We start from the raw sequence: 20996 nt of genomic DNA on the forward strand, positions 1-20996 counted from the left end.
TTGAGTTATTTTTGAGTTAAATTTCGTTCTTAAAAACTTGAAACAATCAACTGCTCCATGGTAGCAACATAATTCAAGTAATGAATATCCTTTGTAATATTACTTTTAAGTCTTTGATTTTTATCAAATCCTTCTCGTTCTGTGAATGAGATGAATTTTTCTATGTAATTATACAAAATTGCCCTATAAATTGTATCTTCTGTAAGAATATCGAGATTTTCTGAATTATCTTCTTTAAAATTGGCAGGTTTGCCTAATTTAATTCCATATTCTTTATAAAACATGACATTAGAAATAAATTCAACATTGTAGACTTCTTTGACATTATAATCATCAGATATTAGTTTGGCAAGAAATAAATATGACTTTGTATAGCGATTATTATATGGAATAATATCAAAAATGTCTTTTATAATATTTTGAGGAGGACGTCTTTTGGAATCAATCAAATCTGTCTTGATCATTTTGTAAATCGAGTTTAATTCATTTTCATTTTCAGTTTTCAGCTGATACAATGCAATATAAGCATCAATGTAGTATTTATAGATACTTCGCAAATCACTGTATTTATTTTGGTGAATGTCTTGCTCAGACATGAAAAAAAAATTTACCATATGTTTATTTTTTACCATAAAAACATCTATATAATACATATGAGTTCTATAAGCTTTTCTATATGTATATATTCCAAGTATCATAAAATAAAAACTTGCGATTCTGACAAAAACATGGCCAAATATCGTGATATAGGACATTTGGATAAAGTTGCTAGCATATCCGTTTTTTGTTTCGCAAATCGACATCCTTACTTGTAAAAATATTACATTCAGGAAGCCAAAATTTTGCATATTTATTTTTCGAAAAAATAATCAAGTTGCCATGTATTATATACAGCGCTTTCTATCAGCGCACAGTTGCGCTGCATGCAGATATAAGATGATAAGGTAAATTATTATCAAACCTTAAATGTTAATATTTGGCCGTATTTTATCAACATTTTGGATATATATATATATGTGTTCCTATCTTTCCTATTATTCTATTCATTAAAATTTTTTTTGAAAAAAAATATGAAAAAATATGCATGGGGGTAAAATTGTTTAATGTGTTATGGTAGACCTATAAGAGTTTAGCATCGCTTTTCAAATAATAAAAATACGATCAGTTTACTTCCTCTTGTTGTTTGGATTGAGGGCTGGATCCATGATAATGCCGTGTTCAACATAGCGGGAAGCCTCAAGAGCTGCTGAAGAAGCCTCGTTCATTCCAACCTGAGCAAGTGGAAGAACAGATTCACCAGCACGGAGCTGAGTCTCTGTGAATTGTCTCTTGTTCTGTGTGGCCTGCTTAACAGCATCCTCAAGGATTGGGCCATGGTAGCCTGGGCTGTATTGAATCTTTCTAGCAACGGAAACCATTGTAACAAGGAATTGTCCCATGTTGCGGTTGTCGTAGATATCTTCGAACTGGCAAAGATCTGTCTGAGCAACACCAATGCTAAGGCAGGCCTGTGTGAAGGAGCCGAAGTTTTCACGGCAGAAAAGCATAACGTTTGAGTCACGAATTCTCTTAATCTTGCCTGGATAAACAGCGTTGATAACATCGCAGAGAGCCTTCATGTTCTTAAGGCCTTCCTGGAAAGTTGGGCCCTCGATCTTGTGCTTGATGAGGGTTTCCATCCATGTGCGAACACGCTGCTCGAGTCTCTTATCATAAGCAGCTTCACGCTTCTTCTGGTAATCTCCGTAGATACCCATGGAATCAGGACGTGTTGACATTTCCCCTGAAAGTGAAGTGAACGGGCATTTTTGATAATGAAACCCAATGAAAATTGTCGATCCAAATTTACTATTTTTAAGATATTATTAATGTGGATGACATGTGAGGTAACATTTGATCAGATGAAATTCATAAATCAAATTGTCAAAAAAATTTGCTTTTGAGAGGCATAAATTTTTTTGTGAAATGCTACTTAATAACAATTGTTTGCGAATATATATTTTCTAAATTCAGAACGAATTGATTCAAATTTAGTTGTCCATTCAATTGTTTTACCTGCTTCAAAATTTCTGAATAAAAGTGACAAAATAGTGAATTTGTTTGATGTTATTGCGGACAAACCCATTAAAACATATCACTTAATCTGCCTTCTACATATGTTTTGCTGCTAGTCAAGCGTAATATCTGATAAAAATATCCTTGATATGAATAATAAAAATCATTTTATGCTTGTCTAAACAAATCTCTTTAACGAATCGAATATTATCGAGCTGCCGCTTAAAATCTAACTGTCACTAATATTACATATCCATGTCTATAGCTTATGCAGTTTCGCGCTAGTTGTTTTGATAGAGTATTTTTTGCTTAGTTATATCTTATCGGCATAATCCACATCTAATCCATAGGATATGTATTAGAAAGATCAATGTCAAACTTTTTGAAAGAATTGTTTTTTTGTTGAGCGATTTTCTCATATTTAATAATATATTTAAGTTGGCGTATCTTACGCCCTTCCAAAAATATGTATTAGAAAGATAAATTTTAAACTTTTTGAAAGAATTGTTTTTTTGTTGAGTGATTTTCTCATATTTAATAATATATTTAAGTTGGCGTATCTTACACCCTTCCAAAAATATGTATTAGAAAGATGACTTATAATTTCATAAATTATTTTGTTCCGACGGTTTGAGCGGTTATCAGAATGGTTGCTTACACAATGCGTCAGCAAAATGTCGGTTGGGGTGCCCTTCTTGGCCTCCTGAGTACTCACCAAGATACCCCCAGCTCCCGCAAAACACCTCCCTTAGGTGCGCATTACCTGACGGCATTATTTTGCAATTATTTCAAATTTTTTAGATGTCTTTTGTTAAAGTTTGTTAACTAAAGACTTGAAAACAGCTTACCGCTTCAAGCTGCTCTCTTCCCGGTTCCTCTGCCGCAATCTTCTGTTTGATTGTGCGCAAAGCTCTCCTCCTTGTGAACTTTGCCTGACAGATACACCTGGGAGACAGCATTCGGTCATCTTACCGCTTCAAGCTGCTCTCTTCCCGGTTCCTCTGCCGCAATCTTATGTCTGATTGTGCGCAAAGCTCTCCTCCTTGTGAACCATGGCTGATAGAAAGAACTGAAAGACAGGATAGGAGGAACATGCCGGTTCAAGTTAACTTGCAATATGCTTCTGATTAGTGATTTTAGATGAAAGATTAGCGAAATCGCATTTAATTTGGATAGAAGGATTCAATTTTATGAAGCAGGCTCGTAGAAAATATGCAGGAATAGCACAATCTTCTGCAATCAGAATGTGGTTGCAAAACTTTGACCGACAAGAGTGCACAATACACTCTTGTCGGTCTGCATGTCTCATTCCGGGAGACATTGTCACTGCATGTCTCCCAGAATGAGACAATCTTCCGCATTCATAACTTGAATGCGGAAGTTTGACCGACAAGAGTGTATTGTGCACTCTTGTCGGTCTGCATGTCTCATTCCGGGAGACATTGTCACTGCATGTCTCCCAGAATGAGACAATCTTCTGCAATCAGAATGTGGTTGCAAAACTTTGACCGACAAGAGTGTATTGTGCACTCTTGTCGGTCTGCATGTCTCCCAGAATGAGACAATCTTCCGCATTCATAACTTGAATGCGGAAGTTTGACCGACAAGAGTGCACAATACACTCTTGTCGATCTAAATGTATCTTACAATCAAAGACACTTTCATACAATCTTTTCGAAGTTAAAAAAAAAATTAATTATTTCTTTCTTTTGTTTATTAAATCGCCTTACTCACGTACTAATCTCTTTTAGAGACTCTATCGAGCTATCCCCACATATAAACCTGTGACAATAATACATATTTACTCTCTTCATATTCTGATCTCATGACACATTATCGCAAAAACTATAATTATACAACACATCTCATAAAGTCTCATTTTAGCCCTATCTAAGCGTTCAAAACCTATTTTCCACACGTAATCTGATTCTTCTGGCTCCGCTGATTCGATTTCTGCTGTCAGATCGTGAAAATATGCATCACATAAAGAGATAAATGCAAATTGCACAACTTAATATTTTCCTTAAAATTTCTCTTCAGGTTCATACCTAAATAAGCTCTTTTTTTGAAAATTCAATTTTTTCCAAAAATGTATGAATTCAAAAGTTCAGATTATATCTAGTCATTTTCCAACATTAATTTTGTGTTTTAGTTTTTGAGATATTCATTTTATTATACGTATTATTCAGAAAATTAAAAGAATTTGTGAGGGGAAACGGAGGAGATAATAAATATGTAAAGATGGATGAATAGACAATTTGAAAAAAAAAGCAATAATTTTGAGTTGTGTTTATCTCTTTATGTGATGCATATTTTCACGATCTGACAGCAGAAATCGAATCAGCGGAGCCAGAAGAATCAGATTACGTGTGGAAAATAGGTTTTGAACGCTTAGATAGGGCTAAAATGAGACTTTATGAGATGTGTTGTATAATTATAGTTTTTGCGATAATGTGTCATGAGATCAGAATATGAAGAGAGTAAATATGTATTATTGTCACAGGTTTATATGTGGGGATAGCTCGATAGAGTCTCTAAAAGAGATTAGTACGTGAGTAAGGCGATTTAATAAACAAAAGAAAGAAATAATTAATTTTTTTTTAACTTCGAAAAGATTGTATGAAAGTGTCTTTGATTGTAAGATACATTTAGATCGACAAGAGTGTATTGTGCACTCTTGTCGGTCAAACTTCCGCATTCAAGTTATGAATGCGGAAGATTGTCTCATTCTGGGAGACATGCAGTGACAATGTCTCCCGGAATGAGACATGCAGACCGACAAGAGATTGTGCACTCTTGTCGGTCAAAGTTTTGCAACCACATTCTGATTGCAGAAGATTGTCTCATTCTGGGAGACATGCAGTGACAATGTCTCCCGGAATGAGACATGCAGACCGACAAGAGTGCACAATACACTCTTGTCGGTCAAACTTCCGCATTCAAGTTATGAATGCGGAAGATTGTCTCATTCTGGGAGACATGCAGTGACAATGTCTCCCAGAATGAGACATGCAGACCGACAAGAGTGTATTGTGCACTCTTGTCGGTCAAAGTTTTGCAACCACATTCTGATTGCAGAAGATTGTCTCATTCTGGGAGACATCAGTGACAATGTCTCCCGGAATGAGACATGCAGACCGACAAGAGTGCACAATACACTCTTGTCGGTCAAACTTCCGCATTCAAGTTATGAATGCGGAAGATTGTCTCATTCTGGGAGACATGCAGTGACAATGTCTCCCGGAATGAGACATGCAGACCGACAAGAGTGTATACACTCTTGTCGGTCAAAGTTTTGCAACCACATTCTGATTGCAGAAGATTGTCTCATTCTGGGAGACATGCAGTGACAATGTCTCCCGGAATGAGACATGCAGACCGACAAGAGTGCACAATACACTCTTGTCGGTCAAACTTCCGCATTCAAGTTATGAATGCGGAAGATTGTCTCATTCTGGGAGACATGCAGTGACAATGTCTCCCGGAATGAGACATGCAGACCGACAAGAGTGCACAATACACTCTTGTCGGTCAAACTTCCTAATACAAAATTTGATTCCCTTATTATCTTCTTAACAAAACTTAAGATTTCAATAATACATCATGAAAACATTCATTTACTACATTCACACTGTTATTCCTTTCTATAAATTAACTCATTTAATAGAATCTTGTTTTTATATCTTATTATTTTCTCATAATACTTCTAATTCCTCTATTTCCTCTTCCACATAAAATTTAATTTTGTAATGCTATCATATACACTTAATGTTTTCAAATTTTCAGATTTAAATTTAATCTTTATTTTCATCATCATTTATAATCTTGTTCCTATATAAAGTTATAATAAATTATCGTCAGATTCTAATATTTATGATTCTTACTACTCAATTCAATATAATTATGTTAGTCACTCATATTCAGGAGAATAATTTAAAAATCTATAGCTCATATTTTGATAGTTATATATTTAGATGATATATATTGCAATTCCGGTTTCAACACGATCAAATGCCAAACCAAGACAAAATATATATGAATTTTCAAAATATCGATTTACATTAGAATCTATATCTAATTTTATCAATACACAAGTAGGGAATGTTCAATACATCTTTGAGCAACGTGAATAGCACAATTTTATAGGATTATTTGTTGATTATATAAAATATAAGCCAAATCGAATCTGCTGTATAGTAATTTAGTTTATCATTGAATGTTAAATGTGTTCAGATAAATATTTGAGTCAGATATCGCATTTTCTAATTTCAAAATTTATCTCATGAAGTTAGAATTTATTTGATCATACAACATCATGTTAGTCAAACTAGAGTTCAATGGCGATTCTAAAATGGAACAAATGCTTGTTTTATCAAAATGTTAAAATATTAATCTAAAAAACTTAATATCTAACCAAACCATTCTAGAATTATTATATACAGGTATAGGCAATCTAAATGCACACGGAATTCGGAAAATTAAAAAGAATATTTATGAGATTATTAAATCTTATGTAATTCAATGAAAAGTAGATAATATGAATATCTATAGGCTATATATCAACATATGAGTTTTTGGTTTGACCAATACTATACTAATGTGATCAAATTAATCTGATTTCTTAGATTTTCATTTGAAGCATTTGCAGTAGTAGGGGTACCTTTATATATTAACATATTAAAAATTGCGCTCCGATTCGCAGTTTCTTCATGATTTTGAGATTGCATTAGATTTCGCGATGCAGAAAAAAATCACTTTAGATTCCCGTCAAACTCTAAGTATAAGCATGTCTCTATATGTAGAAACTGTCTGCGCTATTTATTTCCCGGCTCAAAAAACCACAGTGTCTGTGTGAGGAAAATACCCATTTTAGGACCCTGGGTAGGGGGTCATGAAAATTTTCCAAGAGTTGGAAATGTAGGGTACTGATTGAATGATAACATTATATTTTTTTAATATATTAAGAAATTAGATTAACCATAAGTAGCTTACATGGAATCATTAATAAATTACACAAATTTGACATAATATTTCATACCATATCGAAAATTTGATTTATAATCAAATCCGAATCAATATTTAGTGATATATAGCTAGAATCATTAATACTCGTCTTTCTTTTGGCTCGTTTAAAGCAATTGGAGATTAAAATATATCGATTAATCCTATATGTGGCCTTAAATAAGATCATAAGTTCTATTATTCCAACCTATAAAGTTTCGCCTTCATTCAAAGTATAAATCGGTGTATCTTTTCTATTTTTGATAAGAATTTTAGAAATATGCAGATTGTATAAACTCTATATTTACAAACAAACAACACAAATAATATAATTATGCTAAAGGAGGAATATATTCATTCAATCTGGAGAATCCGTTTATCTTAATAATACTCGCAATCTTTCTTGGACACGTGGTAAGTTTCGTACCATCATTCAATGTTATTTCATGCTCAGTATCATAGTCAGATCTCCCATCGAGACAAAGCTCGATAATCATTTCCTTCCTTTTCATTAGCAAAGCTAATACAAGAGGAGTCATTCCGTTATCACTAACAATATTAACATCCAAATCCTTTCTTCGCAACAGTAAAATTACGCAATCTAATTTATTATTATTTATTGCGATGTGTAAAGGGGTCATTCCGTTGATATGCTTGGTATTAACCATCAAATCCTCTCTCATCATCAACAAATCCAAGCAAGCAGCATTTGGCAAACAAAGACTCATTGTCAAAGCTGTTTCTCCACTTGAATTTGCGATGTTTACTTGAACTCTTTTATCTTTTAGCAAATTCAACAATGTCCTTTCTCTTTTATTAGCAATAGCATACATGAGTGGAGTATTACCATCAATAGTAACACAATTAACATCGATTCCTGGACATTTTAATAGTAATTTCGATGCATAATGTCTTCCAAATTATGCGGCAGTATGTAATGAAGCTTCTTTTCTAATTGTTGTACAATCATTTGGATTAAAACGTCCATCATTCAACAGCATCTGAAGAACTCCTCTTTTCCTTTGTTTCATCGCACATTGCAATGCATTATAATTTTGTCCAATAACTTTTTTGACATCGATTTTTTTGTTGTTCAAAAGCATCGAAATCAACGCGATATTTCCTGTTCCTGCAGCTCTACAGAAAGGAGTACCTCCTTCTCCACCTTCATTTGCTTCTATATTAGGCAAAGCGAGTAAGTATTTTACAACAGAAATTTGATTTTGTGCTGCAGCATATGCCAAAGCTGTTGCACCTTCATTATCTTTTAAGTTGATATCTACACCATTAGCGATGATCATTTTGAGGATATTTAAGTCTCCATATTTAGCTGCAATGTGTATTGGTCCATTTCCGGTTTCATTTCCCAAAATTAAATCTATATTTCGAAATCCAAGTAGATATCTCACGGTATCAATGTTTCCTGACCTTACAGCTAATGACAATGCAGTGCTTCCATCACCAGCAACCGAATTAATGTCACATCCATTTTCAAGACATTATTTTATTGCAGAAATACAATTTCCTTCAGCACTTCTATGGAGAACAATATATCCCATGCTATCAAATGCATTCAGATCTAAGTTATACTTCTCGTGCAACCATTTTAAGATGTCAATTCGATGGTAAAGAGCTGCGATATGAGCGGTCATTGTAAAAGAACAGCCAATGTCCTCGCACATGCGAATAATCTCCATACAACCTCCTGCTACTGCGAACTGTGCTAAATTGGAGAGCTTATTGTCAAGTTGGTCGTGAGATAAATCATTTCCACAAAAATATTTGAATGCATTGATAGATCCGTAAAAAGCAGCAACCATGTTGAATGATGGCTTATATTGAATAAATGGATTAGGACAATACAACGATGGCTCAAGACGAGAAAAAATATTATTCATAGGAAATGAAAAATAATTTATCAGGCCTTCAACGTTATCGCGTTTAATAATTGATAACAATGTAGTCCGATGCTGCGATTGGAGCCTAGCTGTTCTCAATAATGCAAAATCATTCTCTGAATAGTCATCAAATTTGTCAATAAACTTCTTAATTGCTTTTGCATATCGTTCTATTTCTTTATATGTAGGTATTGTATGTTTTTTGATCTGATCATAAAATTTTTGATCCGAATGAAAAATCTCTGGGGCAAACCATGCAAATAACCATGCAGAAGTGCGATAAAACTTAGGATTGTTAAAGTGAAATGTTCGAATTTTATCTGTGATCTCATCCGGAGTGTATATTCCATTGTTCATTGATTCAAATAAAAAAGCGAAGTTAGATGATTCGCCTGGAAATGGTTTTCCGACGTACATTGATCTGAATATTGTCTTTGTGACATCATTTTTGAGAAATCTGAGACAATTGTCTGGTCCATCGTTTTCGATTAGCTTCGAAAATAAGGTAATTAAAGAATCCAATGCGTTAGGTCTGTATTTTGCAGTAAGAACCATGGTTCTGGCTATCTGTGCTACCTCTTTTCAGATCAAGAGTATGAGAGCAAAGGACATTTTTGATAGACAATTTTGGGGTAGCTATCGTTTGGAAAAAGCCAGCTTTCCAGAAGGTGTCCTTGTATTCGGTCAATATACTTTCATAAACTGCACAAATCTGAAAACAGTATCCCTACCATCTTCTCTTTGGAGCATAGGTGATGGAACATTCTATAATTGCATTTCACTCCAAAGTATTGATGTTTCAATGCTTAATTATCTTCCATTATATTCATTTTATAACTGTTCTTCATTAACAACTGTTAAAATCGGAAGTTCAGTGAAGTTAATTGGTGAAGGTGCCTTCTACAACACTAATATAAAGTCATTTACAGTACCTGACACATGCATTCTTTTACAACCTAAAGCATTTGCATATACCAGGAGTTTGAAAGAAGTAACCATTGGCCAGGGAATCAAATCATTACCAGCATTGCTCTTTTCAGGATCATATGTAAAGAAAGTCAAGATTTCATCTCAAGTAATTTTTATTGATCCATCAGCTTTCAATAATGCGCCATATTTAACAGTTTCTTTCTCTAGCAATAGTCCTTATTTCACAATCAGTGACCATATGATCATCGAGAAGGTATCTGGAAGATTAATTGCTTCTTTTGGTGCACTTCCAATTGATTATTCAATTCCATCAGATGTTGAATTTATTCCTCCAAACGCTCTCCTTAATAATGCCGAAATTGTTTATACAAGAAATGGAGTTTTCTTCAAAGAACCATCAGCCGCAGTTTTAAGAATTCCTGAAAATGTTAGATACATTGATGCAAATAATGTTTTAGGAGTTTATGTTGCTTGCAGTGATGGAAAGTACTTCCATTCAAATGAAGATGGTGATTCAGTTATATCAGTTGCTGAATCAAAATATTCAAATGCCCAGCTGTTTGGAAACCAAGTTACCACAGAAACATGCGATTCAGTTAAAAAGAGAATACCTTCAAGCTATTTGTGGTACCATGATCTTGCAAATGTTTCTGATCATGTAAGAAGAAGCTTAATCATTGCAGTATCTATCTTTGCAGTTTTCATTGTCGCCATAATAATTCTTTACTTCGTTTATCCAAGTTGGCACTTCATGCCTCGCTTATGTGGAAAGGAAGACACAAGTGGTAGCCAAGAAGGTGGAAGCTACAGAAGTTTCTCACATCATTCATCAAGAAAACAAGAAAATACCAATTACAATAAAGATGAATATGATGGTATCGCTCCAAGACAGACAAGAGTTGATAGACCACGTCAAGAATGGGAACAAGGTACTGATGGCTATAACTATACTCCACCACCAGATGGTCCAATGCCTTGGAAACTGCCAAAGGATGACAGTTTAATTATTCCTGATAATTAATAAAAAATTATTGGGTTTTAATTTACATTTTTATTACCATATTAATCATAGCTCTCATTATATTAAATTTAAAATAAGTTAGAAAGAAAAATGAATTTCAACAAATATTTTTGAATTAAATTGATTTCTCCCTTCCATAACAAATAAGACTCTCATGAGCTATTAATTTTTAAGGCTCAAAATGCGCTAAGCTTAAAAAGGACTGAATTTTCATTTACTATCTTAGGTAATGCTATCAATATGAATAATTCATGATATGTTGCATCTCTAGTATTTGATTTTTAACCTTTTGTACCTTTTTGTTAAGATATCGTTTTATATTTAAAGTTCAAGCAGGGAACTTTGATGTTTTTCCCCACACCATAGTAGTTTCACTTTTTGAATATGAACTCTATATTGATTCTGGTTAGAAACTAGAGAAATTGAAATTTTTCAATTTTTAGTCCAATAAAAGTACCTTTTTGAAAATAAAAAATACTATTATCGGTTATGTTCGGTGCAAATATTGTATTCGACTCAAAAATACTGTCAACCGCAATTGTGATTTTTAAGGGTCCACTGTAAAAATTGAAAGTCTCTCAAAATTGAGAGGCGATTTGCAAATAATCGTTATCGTCTTTTTCCGAAAATCCACTTTTCCTAGTGTTCTGATTAATATTTTGTGAATGTAACAATGAAGTATATGTTTTAATAAGATGATAATATATTCTATCACTTCAAATCACATAAAAATTGCAAAATCAGCGAGTTTTATAAGAACATGATTTTTTCGAATTTTTTTTGCTTCTGGATGCGTGTTTTGAAAAATAGATATTTTCGAATTTTGATTTTATTATAAGTATGAATTTTATATTAGGAATTTTTTGACCTATTTCCAATCATTAATTCCTAAGTTTTTCTAGGAATTAAATTGAGAAGAAATTAGGAAATTCGCTTTAATGCCATTACATACTAATATTGTGATGCATGTAGTTTATATTTATTGAGGCTAATGCCGGAATATCGTGCATTTTATAAAAAATTCAAAGAATTGACAATTGGATAGCACAAATTTAATTCTCTAGACAAAGTATTACTGTTTATATATTCAAAGCATTATCCTTAGTTTTGAAATGTTGGCAAAAATTTTTCGTGTTATTTTTTGTGTTTCAGCATAAATTATGTATTTACTTATGAAAGATAAGCATTTTATTCATTATCATAAAGATATACCAAAACAAATTGATAAAATTTAAAAAAATGTGTATTTTAGTGGGTATTATTCTGGCCAATGCCCATTTTTAAACGATTTAATATTGACCATATCAATAGCCGACTCAATGTAAAAATTTAGATATTATTTTTTTCATTATTCAAACTTTGATAAATTTTAGTATAATGAATGATTTTGTTTCGTGTATGATACAGAAATGAAATGCTTGATTAATATCATTTTGCATTTTTTCAAGAATGTTAGAGTACATCTACATTCAAAAATCAGATTCGAATTGCGATACTGCATCAAATTGTTGCACATCTGATAAGGATCTCAAAAGAGTAAAGTTAATTTTTTTGTGTTTTTTTAAGTTTTGGGTCTTAGTAAAACACCATCTTGAGCAATATTTTTGGGATGACGATAGGCCTTATTTGGCCTTACAGTGGACCCTTAAGGGTGCACACGAGAGGATCATGTAAACTTCAGAATTTAGAACCTTATTTTTAGGCATTATCTTGGCTACCTATTTAGGCTCGAAAAGCAAAAAATATCAAAAAATACAACTTGACTCCATTATGACCCTTTCATGGAGGTAGTTTTTATCCGCTAGTATTTTCCCTTTGAATCTCTTTACAATTCGAAATCAAATTCAAAACTCAGTAGAAGAAAGGAAGAATCGACTTACTACGGTTGTAATACGAATAAATACATATATTTAATTATTGTTATTTACATAATAATTGTTTGAAGCTCATATTCCATCAAATTTTTAAATAAAAACATTAAAATGTTGAAAATGTTCATATATTTTAATAGGGTTTTGGCACTTTATTGAGGAATTACTACATACATAGTCGAACTGAACTTGATATTTTGAAATTTAAATTATTTATCAAAATTAAAATTTAACTTGAAATTTATAATTATTTAGTCATATTTTGCATAATTCTAAGTAGATTTTGTAAAAAATCAAGAAAGAAGAATTTTAACGTGCTTTATTTTTTCTTTTTTATAATAATACATATTATTATATAATTAACATATTCATAATGTCTCACCCTTTCAAAAATATAATCCTCCTCCTCTCAAATAAACGTACATACGGGTGGCCTCTTTTTTCAAAAAATTAAAATTTGAAATTTTGGGCTCAAATATTAGAGATTTTTTCAACTTTCAACGATATATGTTGTCTATATCAGACCTCCTTTCTTTTTGATACTTAACATTGTTCCTAAATCTTAGCCGTTAAGGCTGTTCTGCAAATATTTTTTTTTCGAAAAAATTCGAAAAAAATTCTTAAAATTCAAAAATCCCTTAATTCCTGAGGATTTTGGAAAAAAGTTTTTACATGAACATGTGTATATTATATGAAGTATATTGATAAGGTAAAAATCAAATTTTATTGCATATTCATCGAGAAAATAAACTAACGAATCCCTCAAAATTGAGAGGGTAATCCTCCTCCTCTCAAATAAACGTACATACGGGTGCACCCTTAACGGTATTTTTTTTATCATCTAATATATGGCATTAGGAATTACACTGAACAGAGATCTTTAAACAGTCATCAAACACGCCTTTTGTGCGTTTCCCAGGATTTCCGATCTGAAAGGTGTAGAATTGGTCAATCAAATAATCACATTTATATTATCCGAACAGTTGCAAAGTTGATATGCTTATTAATTTTTGTCGATGACTATAATCTGAATCATCTCTCTTTATTTTTCGTTTTCCTTTGAAACATGATTTTTCAATGCTCTTTGAATAATTCAAACATCTCGAAATTTTATCGGATATGGTTAACCCTTAGCATAAGATTATGTGATTTTTGAGGTTTCGGATTGAAAAGAGATTCCACAAAAATCCTTAAAAATAAGTTATTATTCATATTTATGTAATTATAGTCATATTTATTTTAATGACCAAACAGTTTTTTTGAAGCCTTTGAGATTAAAAGTGGCATCAAACCATACTCTCAAACATGATGAAACTAAAGGAGATTCTCACCGATATTTTCACGGAACCACCCGTCGATCTTGGACTTACATTAATGTTTTTTGCATCTGTTGCATATACTCTATGGGTTTATGCACATGATATTGTCACCTTGGTTTTATTCATCGGATTTTTCATTTATATCGCGTTTGCATCAAAGTACGTTATTATATTTTCAGGTAAGTTTTGCTTATGGATGGAAAAGAAGTTCTTTGTTGGAAAGCCGAATGAAAACCTATTCACCAAGAGGCCCAATAGAATTAAAAAGTTCTCTGATCAAATATGGCAACTGTTCTTACACGTTTCCTCTTGCGTTTTCGAGCTTCCACTCATTCTTTCTACAACTTGGTGGTCAAATCCATTATCATGCTTCGAGCCATGTCCAAAGTTCCAAACAGTAAGCTTATTAGTTAAACTTGCTTATACTTGGGAAGCCGCCGCATACATTTTCGATGGCTTTGCTCATAGATTTTGGAATGCCCGTAAAAATGACTATCAAATCATGTTTGCACACCACGTATGCACTGCTTTGCTCATTGCCGGCTCATACTCTTGGAATTTCTTCGCATTCGGCACAATTGTGATGTTCCTCCATGATTTCTCAGATATTCCAGTTGACATGCTTGTCATTATTAACCAGGCTAAGCTCGAAGGTGCACAGTACTTCTTCCTTACAGAAATTCAATACATTACTACGACTCTTGATTGGTTCCTCGTCAGAAACGTTTGGTTCCCATTCAAGCTTTTGATTCCACTATACAAAGTTATTTGCATCAAGTCTGAGTATCCAGAAGGTTATACAATGTACTTATTCCTTTGCGTACTTATGCACGCTTTATACGTTATGCATGCATACTGGCTATTTGTCTTCCTTCGCATTGGATATCATATCATTACAATGGATGGCCATGATGAAAAGAGAGAATCATCATATGAAAATGATATCAACGAAAAGAAGAAAAATAAGAAGGAAGAATGATATATGTAATAAATAATTAAATTAGTTTATATGCATTCATCTTATTTTTTTTTTAATTTTTAATTTTTTTTTTATTTGCTTCTACTATTATTAATTTTTCATTGGAGCTATTTTTAAACACCGCTTTTTTGAAAGTTATATTTAATGGTCACTAAATAGTTAAATTCATGTCTGATTTTGATATTTCAGACAATTTAAATTGATTTTGCGAAGAGTGACAATTAATCCATGCAATTGTATTGATTTTCAGATCAGTGCTATACTCATATTACCTGTTTGAATTCGAATTATTTTGAATAATTTAGTTTCATATTCTTATTAAAATTAGCATGAAAAAAAACATATACCTATTCAGAAGTATTTCAATGGAAAGCAAAAACTAAAGAAAAAAGGAAAATTTCAATTTATATTTCTTTATTGAATAAAAAACAAATATAAAAACAATAAAAAATTATGCAGCCGAAGGTTGCTTCTTAATCTTAAAAAGTTTCTTAGGCGTGCTAGGTCTTGCTGCTTTTGTTGCATTTGCAGCCATTGAAATAGGATCTTTTGCATAAGGAGTTTTATCTTCCTGACTAGCATTAGCTATTGCTTTAGTTATCCATTCTTCTATTTCATCTTCTGTTGAGAATTTATTCATTTGGCCTTTAATTGTGGAAACTTCATCATTCATAGATGCAATTAAAACTCTAAGCCTCTCGAACATATGTTCGACGATTGCTAAGTCTGCTTTCCTTTCAAGCTTAGAGTTATAAAGTTTGTTTGCATCTTCAATTTTTGCTTCAATATTTTCAATTGAATCCAAAAGTCCTTCAACTGAATTTGTTGGTGGAGGGTCATCTTCAACAATTAGTTCAATTGGTAAGTCTTGCTTAGCAAATGGAGAGTCCTTTTGACTTGGTTGCTTGAACATTTGAGTTTTTGGTTCTGGAGGTTTACTTGCAGTTTCAGAGATTTCCTTTATCGAATTCTCACATTTTTCTACTGAAGTTTTAATTGCGCTTATAGCTGAAGTTAAATCTTCGATTGACTTTTTATTTTCAGTTTGTCCTTTTTCGAATACTTCGCGATATATTGCTTTTGCCTCAATATCATATTGCTTCTTCTCTAATTGAGCAAGCTTTTTGAGTATATTTGAATTATCTTTTTGTGCATTTAATAAAGAATTCTTATCTGTTGGTTGTTGTTGTGACAGAGCATTCATCTTATTGTCAATTTCATCGAATTTTCCTTTCATATCAATAAATTCTTCACGTAAAATTTCAATATGTGAATCAATTTTTGCATCAACTGATGATATAACTGCTTGCAGAGTTTCATGTATTTCTTGCTTGAATGTTTCGTTTTTTGAATGAATATCATCGATTGCAGTTTTTAATGTTTGTTCAAAAGCAGGTAATGATCGATTAATCTTTCCAATTTGAAATGAATTTGATTGCTTAAACTCTTCAAATTCATATTTCTGTAATAAGTCACCCATATCTGATTTTATATGATCGATTTCCAATTGCTGTTGCTTAAATAATTCAATCACTTGAACAATAGATTTTTGGGTTCCTTCTGCACTTACACTAAGGCTTACTAAATCACCTCTCTTAATGATTTGCTTTAAATCATTGATATCCATTTTTTTATAACAAAGTTCGTTTTTTTTTATTTGAAACTTTTGCATTCGTATAATCACTCTTATTGATACATTTGACTTTAAATAGAGTTACCTATGTAACATTAATGATGCCAGTCTACGAAATCAAAGACATTTGCTTCATCATGTGTATTATCATAGAAATATTTCTATTATTTAATAATTCTGAGTATGCTTACAGCATATAATCAACAAAGTCCATAAAATGCTCAAATACGAATCAAGCTTTCTTTAATTTGCTTTTATTAAAAAAATTCATCGAATTAATTCTATTTTTTTCTTGTATTTATTTGAATTTTATAAAATCTATTAAATATGAGCATTCACAATTATAATAGTGGATTATTTAACTCTATTTATAATCAAATTATATGATAATTTCTTTTTTTGTAGTTCTTCTAGCTTTTTATTGTGGCTTTGGTAGTGCTTGGGTAGGAATATGCTCAAATCGGTAAATGTCAACTTCGACAGCTTTAATATCTTTTTTATGGAACTTGTAAAGTTTCTTGAGGTCGAAATTAACTTCCATTTCGAGCTCACCACGCAAACCGAACTTAGGAGCAGCAATATTTAATATATGATTACGTGTTGATGATTTATGGAAAGAATAAATGGCGCCAGTTGAAATCTTTGAAGCAACCTGAAGGAATGTCATATCAACACCTTTGTTTCTAGTGCCAAATGGAGGGTTCATGACAACTGTATCAAACTTTTGTTCATCTCCAAGTTTTGTAACATCGCATTCATGGAAGAAAATTGGTGGTGGTTCATCAAACTCTAGCAAATCAAGATTTCTTTTAGCGGCTTCGATGGAAACAGGATCGAGGTCGAATGAATGAACTTCTTTTGCACCCATAACAAGGCAAGCAATTGATAATATTCCGCATCCACAGCCAAGATCGGCTACAATTTTTCCTTCAATGTCACCTCTTAAGGTGGAAGCATCAAAAATAACTTCTGCAGCAAGTCTTGCTGGTGTTGGATATTGTTCAAATTCAATTTTAGGTTCTGGAGGACCTTCGAAACCTTCTAATAGACTCTGAAGTTGTTTTAATTTCATTTTGTAAGAAAAATATCTAAAATTAAAAAGGTGACATTAGATTTTTGACAAAATTGTAAAAAAAAATATGATTGGATTATTGCTGAAATTCTGCTTAAATACTCAATACACACAAGTAAATCAACAGTATGGATTCTATAAAATCAAAATGAGTGACAAGTTATCTGTTTACAGCCAACCAAACTCAACAATTGTCGCAATTTTCGAAACAAATGTACTAGGCGTAATTGATATTTCGGTTTCTAATGTAGATATCAAAAAACTAGGATCAGATCTAATAGCTTTAGCAACAAATGAAACAAATTTAGAAATTTCCCTATATGATCTTTCAGCCGAAGTAAATACAGAAGTATGGATTGTTCCCTCAACAAACTGTTTCGATAATTCGTACATTGTTTCTAATTATGCTCAAGTAATTGCAGATTTTCATTTTTCTGATCAAAAAGAAGAGATTTGTATCTTTTTACCATCAAAAAGTGGCATCAAAACACTCGAATACGAGTTTATTGCTGGAAAGGGAAATGCCTTAGTTTATGATAAAATGAAATTATTAAACACCAAAGAGAGTACTCAAAAATTCGAAAACTTAGATAATACTTCAGCTTTAATCCGCTATACAAACAAGGAATCAAGCCATTTACGTATAAGAAAAACTAATATCCAAGAATCAGTTTTTATTGAGTGTCAAGCCAAGAAGATAAATCAACTAACATCAATTAGTGGAATAAATTCAGTTCCTAACAAGAATATCAGGATTTCACATTCTTGCAGCGGATTTTATCTCCCATCTTTATTTGGTGATTCATCTATTGGTTACATAACCTCATTTATACTTCTTATTCTCCTTCCTACTCTTATTGTTCTTTCAATTGCTGTTATTTTATTTAATAAGAATTGTCCAGTCAGAAAAGCTACTTCTCAGCCAATTGAAACCGGGTTAAAAGACATTGAATCTAATCTCATTATTGATGTGGAAGATGTTTTGGAAGAATCCGAGAATGAGGAAAATTAATTTTGTAATTTTATATTGTTTTGTTGTTAGTACTAAAATATATGTATATCTAAGCATTTTTATTATGTTTTCAACTATAGAAGGTCATAGATTTGATGACTTATCAAGTAATAAAAATTTTGTAAATTTTTGGTTTGAATAGTTTACATTTCAAAGTTTACAATGTTCTCCGTTTTTTTACATTTCATAGCATCTGTTTCCAGAATATATGATGAAAATGGAAGACCCTTGCTTCCTGCAATAGAACAATTATTCTGGGATAACTTTTCAGATCCTTTTGTAATGAAAAGATGGATGCAATCAAGATCTACTAATTTCGATAGGAAATGGTCCAATGATCTTTCATATCCACCGATGGCGAGAAAGAATGAACGCGGATTGGTTATTACAGACCATCAAAAATCATCAATTATTTCATATTAACTGCCAGCTCCTATATATCATATGAATCAAACAATAATCATTCAATATGAAGTAAGAGCACAAATTCTTTACCATTGTTTCAAAGCATATCTTCGTGTTCATACAACAGATTTTGATCCATTCCATCAAACAAATGAAACACACGGAACAATAGAGTTTGGACCAGTTCACAATCAGCGTAGAACCAAAGCTATACTTAACTTCTTCATAAATTCAACAGATGATAAACATAAAATCGAAAAATTCATAGATGTACCTTTTGACGAAATACCACATCTATACACTTTAATTATTAGACCTAATAATACTTTCGAGTACATTATTGACGCTATGTCATTCCTGAACGGAACATTTACTGATTCATTTAGAATTCCTATTGTCGAACCAAAATACATACCCGATCCAACAGATAAAAAACCAAGTGATTGGGTTGATGACGAATTTATTCCAGATACAAATGCAAAGAAACCAGATGATTGGGATGAGAACGAGCCAGAGTACATTCCGCACCCAAGACATAGAAGAATGCCATTAGGATGGAACGAAAACGAGCTAGAAAAGATCCCAGATCCAAAAGACAAACCTCCAGAGCATTGGAACGATCAATTATACGGAGAATACAAACCAAGAATGTTCCTAACCCCAAATGTGCAATAGGATGTGGAAAATGGACACCTCCAATGATAAAGAATCCGAAATACAAAGGAAAATGGTCTCCACCTTTAATTAAGAATCCTTTGTTCAAACATAAGTGGGAACCAAAGATGATTTTGAACCCTAAGTTCACTCATGACCATAATTATTCACTTCCTGGAATTACTGGATTTTCATTTAATATTTGGTCGGTTTGGCATGATGTTTTAGTTACAAATTTATTGGTTTCGCATAATGAGACATTAGTTAAACGCTGGAATCTTGAAGATTTCGCACAGAGACAAAGATTCTTAATCAAAAAGATGAAAATCGCTTATGACTGGATAAATATCGATGAAGAACTTGAAATTCCACCAGAACCAGGAATGATGAATAAGATTGTATACTATTCCAAGCGTTTCCAGAAATATTACGATTCAATTGAGTACAAACCTGTATATTACACAATTCTTTTAGCATTTTTATTCATTGGAATTACATTCTTATATATTCTCTACGAAATCTTGTTTGGAACTGTTGATCATCTCAAACTTGAATAATTTATATTTTTTGTTTTTATTAATGTGTGAATAAACTGTATATTAAAGTTTTAATAGATTTTATTCTTTGTGCAATTCAACAAAATAGAGGAATATGAAGATCAATATTTTTCATCAATTTGATTAAGAGTTATAACATGGCTTTAGCAATCACAGTTATTATAAAATTGATTTCAATCATGAAGATCTATTCCAAATTCCATAATTTGATTACCAAATCAAAATTTGTTTTGATATTGTGAATTAAAATCGATAAAACACAAGCAAACATCTCAAATCTCACACAAAATGGCAGTATCTTCACAATCTATAGATGTTTTGTTTACAATTAACATTTGATTCAATGATTTAAAATAATATGCATAGAATATAGGATTTCATGAAAATTAGTAAGATGATTCAAATCATCATAGATATTTAGGTAAATTAATGCAATAAAACAAATGTCTTACATTGAAAAATATGTGTGATAAAAAATAAAACGTCTTCACTCTGTTTATGCAAGGGAAAATTGAGCTCTTCGATTTCCGAGTTTTTCTGGACTCGTTGAGCTTAGATGTAAGTGTGAACAGAGACCTAATACCAACAG

General features: G+C 32.1%; 11 protein-coding genes across 11 annotated transcripts, besides 2 other annotated features; 4 read left to right on the top strand and 7 right to left on the bottom strand.

Annotated features, from left to right (window-relative positions):
- Positions 1 to 29: 29 nt before the first annotated feature.
- Positions 30 to 596, bottom strand: TVAGG3_0058960 (spectrin binding; the record flags this gene model as incomplete). The annotated part of the gene is made up of 1 exon (XM_001579260.1): positions 30 to 596. One exon carries the CDS (start codon positions 594 to 596, stop codon positions 30 to 32), a length of 567 nt encoding a protein of 188 aa, XP_001579310.1.
- A 485-nt stretch (positions 597 to 1081) lies between these two features.
- TVAGG3_0058970 (actin binding) lies at positions 1082 to 2080 on the bottom strand (the record flags this gene model as incomplete). The annotated part of the gene is made up of 1 exon (XM_001579259.2): positions 1167 to 1757. One exon carries the CDS (start codon positions 1755 to 1757, stop codon positions 1167 to 1169), a length of 591 nt encoding a protein of 196 aa, XP_001579309.1.
- Positions 2081 to 7388: 5308 nt separating this feature from the next.
- Positions 7389 to 7889, bottom strand: TVAGG3_0058980 (uncharacterized protein; the record flags this gene model as incomplete). The annotated part of the gene is made up of 1 exon (XM_001579258.1): positions 7389 to 7889. The coding sequence occupies one exon, from the start codon at positions 7887 to 7889 to the stop codon at positions 7389 to 7391; it is 501 nt and encodes a 166-aa protein (XP_001579308.1).
- An 87-nt stretch (positions 7890 to 7976) lies between these two features.
- TVAGG3_0058990 (DHHC palmitoyltransferase family) lies at positions 7977 to 8357 on the bottom strand (the record flags this gene model as incomplete). Its single annotated transcript, XM_001579257.1, has 1 exon — positions 7977 to 8357. The coding sequence occupies one exon, from the start codon at positions 8355 to 8357 to the stop codon at positions 7977 to 7979; it is 381 nt and encodes a 126-aa protein (XP_001579307.1).
- A 198-nt stretch (positions 8358 to 8555) lies between these two features.
- TVAGG3_0059000 (spectrin binding) lies at positions 8556 to 9509 on the bottom strand (the record flags this gene model as incomplete). Its single annotated transcript, XM_001579256.1, has 1 exon — positions 8556 to 9509. The coding sequence occupies one exon, from the start codon at positions 9507 to 9509 to the stop codon at positions 8556 to 8558; it is 954 nt and encodes a 317-aa protein (XP_001579306.1).
- A 40-nt stretch (positions 9510 to 9549) lies between these two features.
- Positions 9550 to 10905, top strand: TVAGG3_0059010 (BspA type Leucine rich repeat region (6 copies) family; the record flags this gene model as incomplete). Its single annotated transcript, XM_001579255.1, has 1 exon — positions 9550 to 10905. One exon carries the CDS (start codon positions 9550 to 9552, stop codon positions 10903 to 10905), a length of 1356 nt encoding a protein of 451 aa, XP_001579305.1.
- A 551-nt stretch (positions 10906 to 11456) lies between these two features.
- Positions 11457 to 12549: a mobile genetic element.
- Positions 12550 to 12554: 5 nt separating this feature from the next.
- Positions 12555 to 13595: a mobile genetic element.
- A 479-nt stretch (positions 13596 to 14074) lies between these two features.
- Positions 14075 to 15074, top strand: TVAGG3_0059040 (sphingosine N-acyltransferase protein; the record flags this gene model as incomplete). The annotated part of the gene is made up of 1 exon (XM_001579254.1): positions 14292 to 15074. The coding sequence occupies one exon, from the start codon at positions 14292 to 14294 to the stop codon at positions 15072 to 15074; it is 783 nt and encodes a 260-aa protein (XP_001579304.1).
- A 451-nt stretch (positions 15075 to 15525) lies between these two features.
- On the bottom strand, positions 15526 to 16856 carry TVAGG3_0059050 (uncharacterized protein; the record flags this gene model as incomplete). Its single annotated transcript, XM_001579253.1, has 1 exon — positions 15526 to 16701. One exon carries the CDS (start codon positions 16699 to 16701, stop codon positions 15526 to 15528), a length of 1176 nt encoding a protein of 391 aa, XP_001579303.1.
- A 184-nt stretch (positions 16857 to 17040) lies between these two features.
- TVAGG3_0059060 (DNA repair) lies at positions 17041 to 17785 on the bottom strand (the record flags this gene model as incomplete). Its single annotated transcript, XM_001579252.1, has 1 exon — positions 17126 to 17779. The coding sequence occupies one exon, from the start codon at positions 17777 to 17779 to the stop codon at positions 17126 to 17128; it is 654 nt and encodes a 217-aa protein (XP_001579302.1).
- Positions 17786 to 17827: 42 nt separating this feature from the next.
- Positions 17828 to 18845, top strand: TVAGG3_0059070 (uncharacterized protein; the record flags this gene model as incomplete). The annotated part of the gene is made up of 1 exon (XM_001579251.1): positions 17928 to 18791. The coding sequence occupies one exon, from the start codon at positions 17928 to 17930 to the stop codon at positions 18789 to 18791; it is 864 nt and encodes a 287-aa protein (XP_001579301.1).
- Positions 18846 to 18955: 110 nt separating this feature from the next.
- TVAGG3_0059080 (unfolded protein binding) lies at positions 18956 to 20427 on the top strand (the record flags this gene model as incomplete). The annotated part of the gene is made up of 1 exon (XM_001579249.1): positions 19895 to 20407. One exon carries the CDS (start codon positions 19895 to 19897, stop codon positions 20405 to 20407), a length of 513 nt encoding a protein of 170 aa, XP_001579299.1.
- Between the last annotated feature and the right edge of the window lie 569 nt (positions 20428 to 20996).

This window comes from Trichomonas vaginalis, chromosome IV (assembly GCF_026262505.1).
Source record: "Trichomonas vaginalis G3 chromosome IV, whole genome shotgun sequence".
NCBI classification, from domain to species: Eukaryota; Parabasalia; order Trichomonadida; family Trichomonadidae; genus Trichomonas; species Trichomonas vaginalis.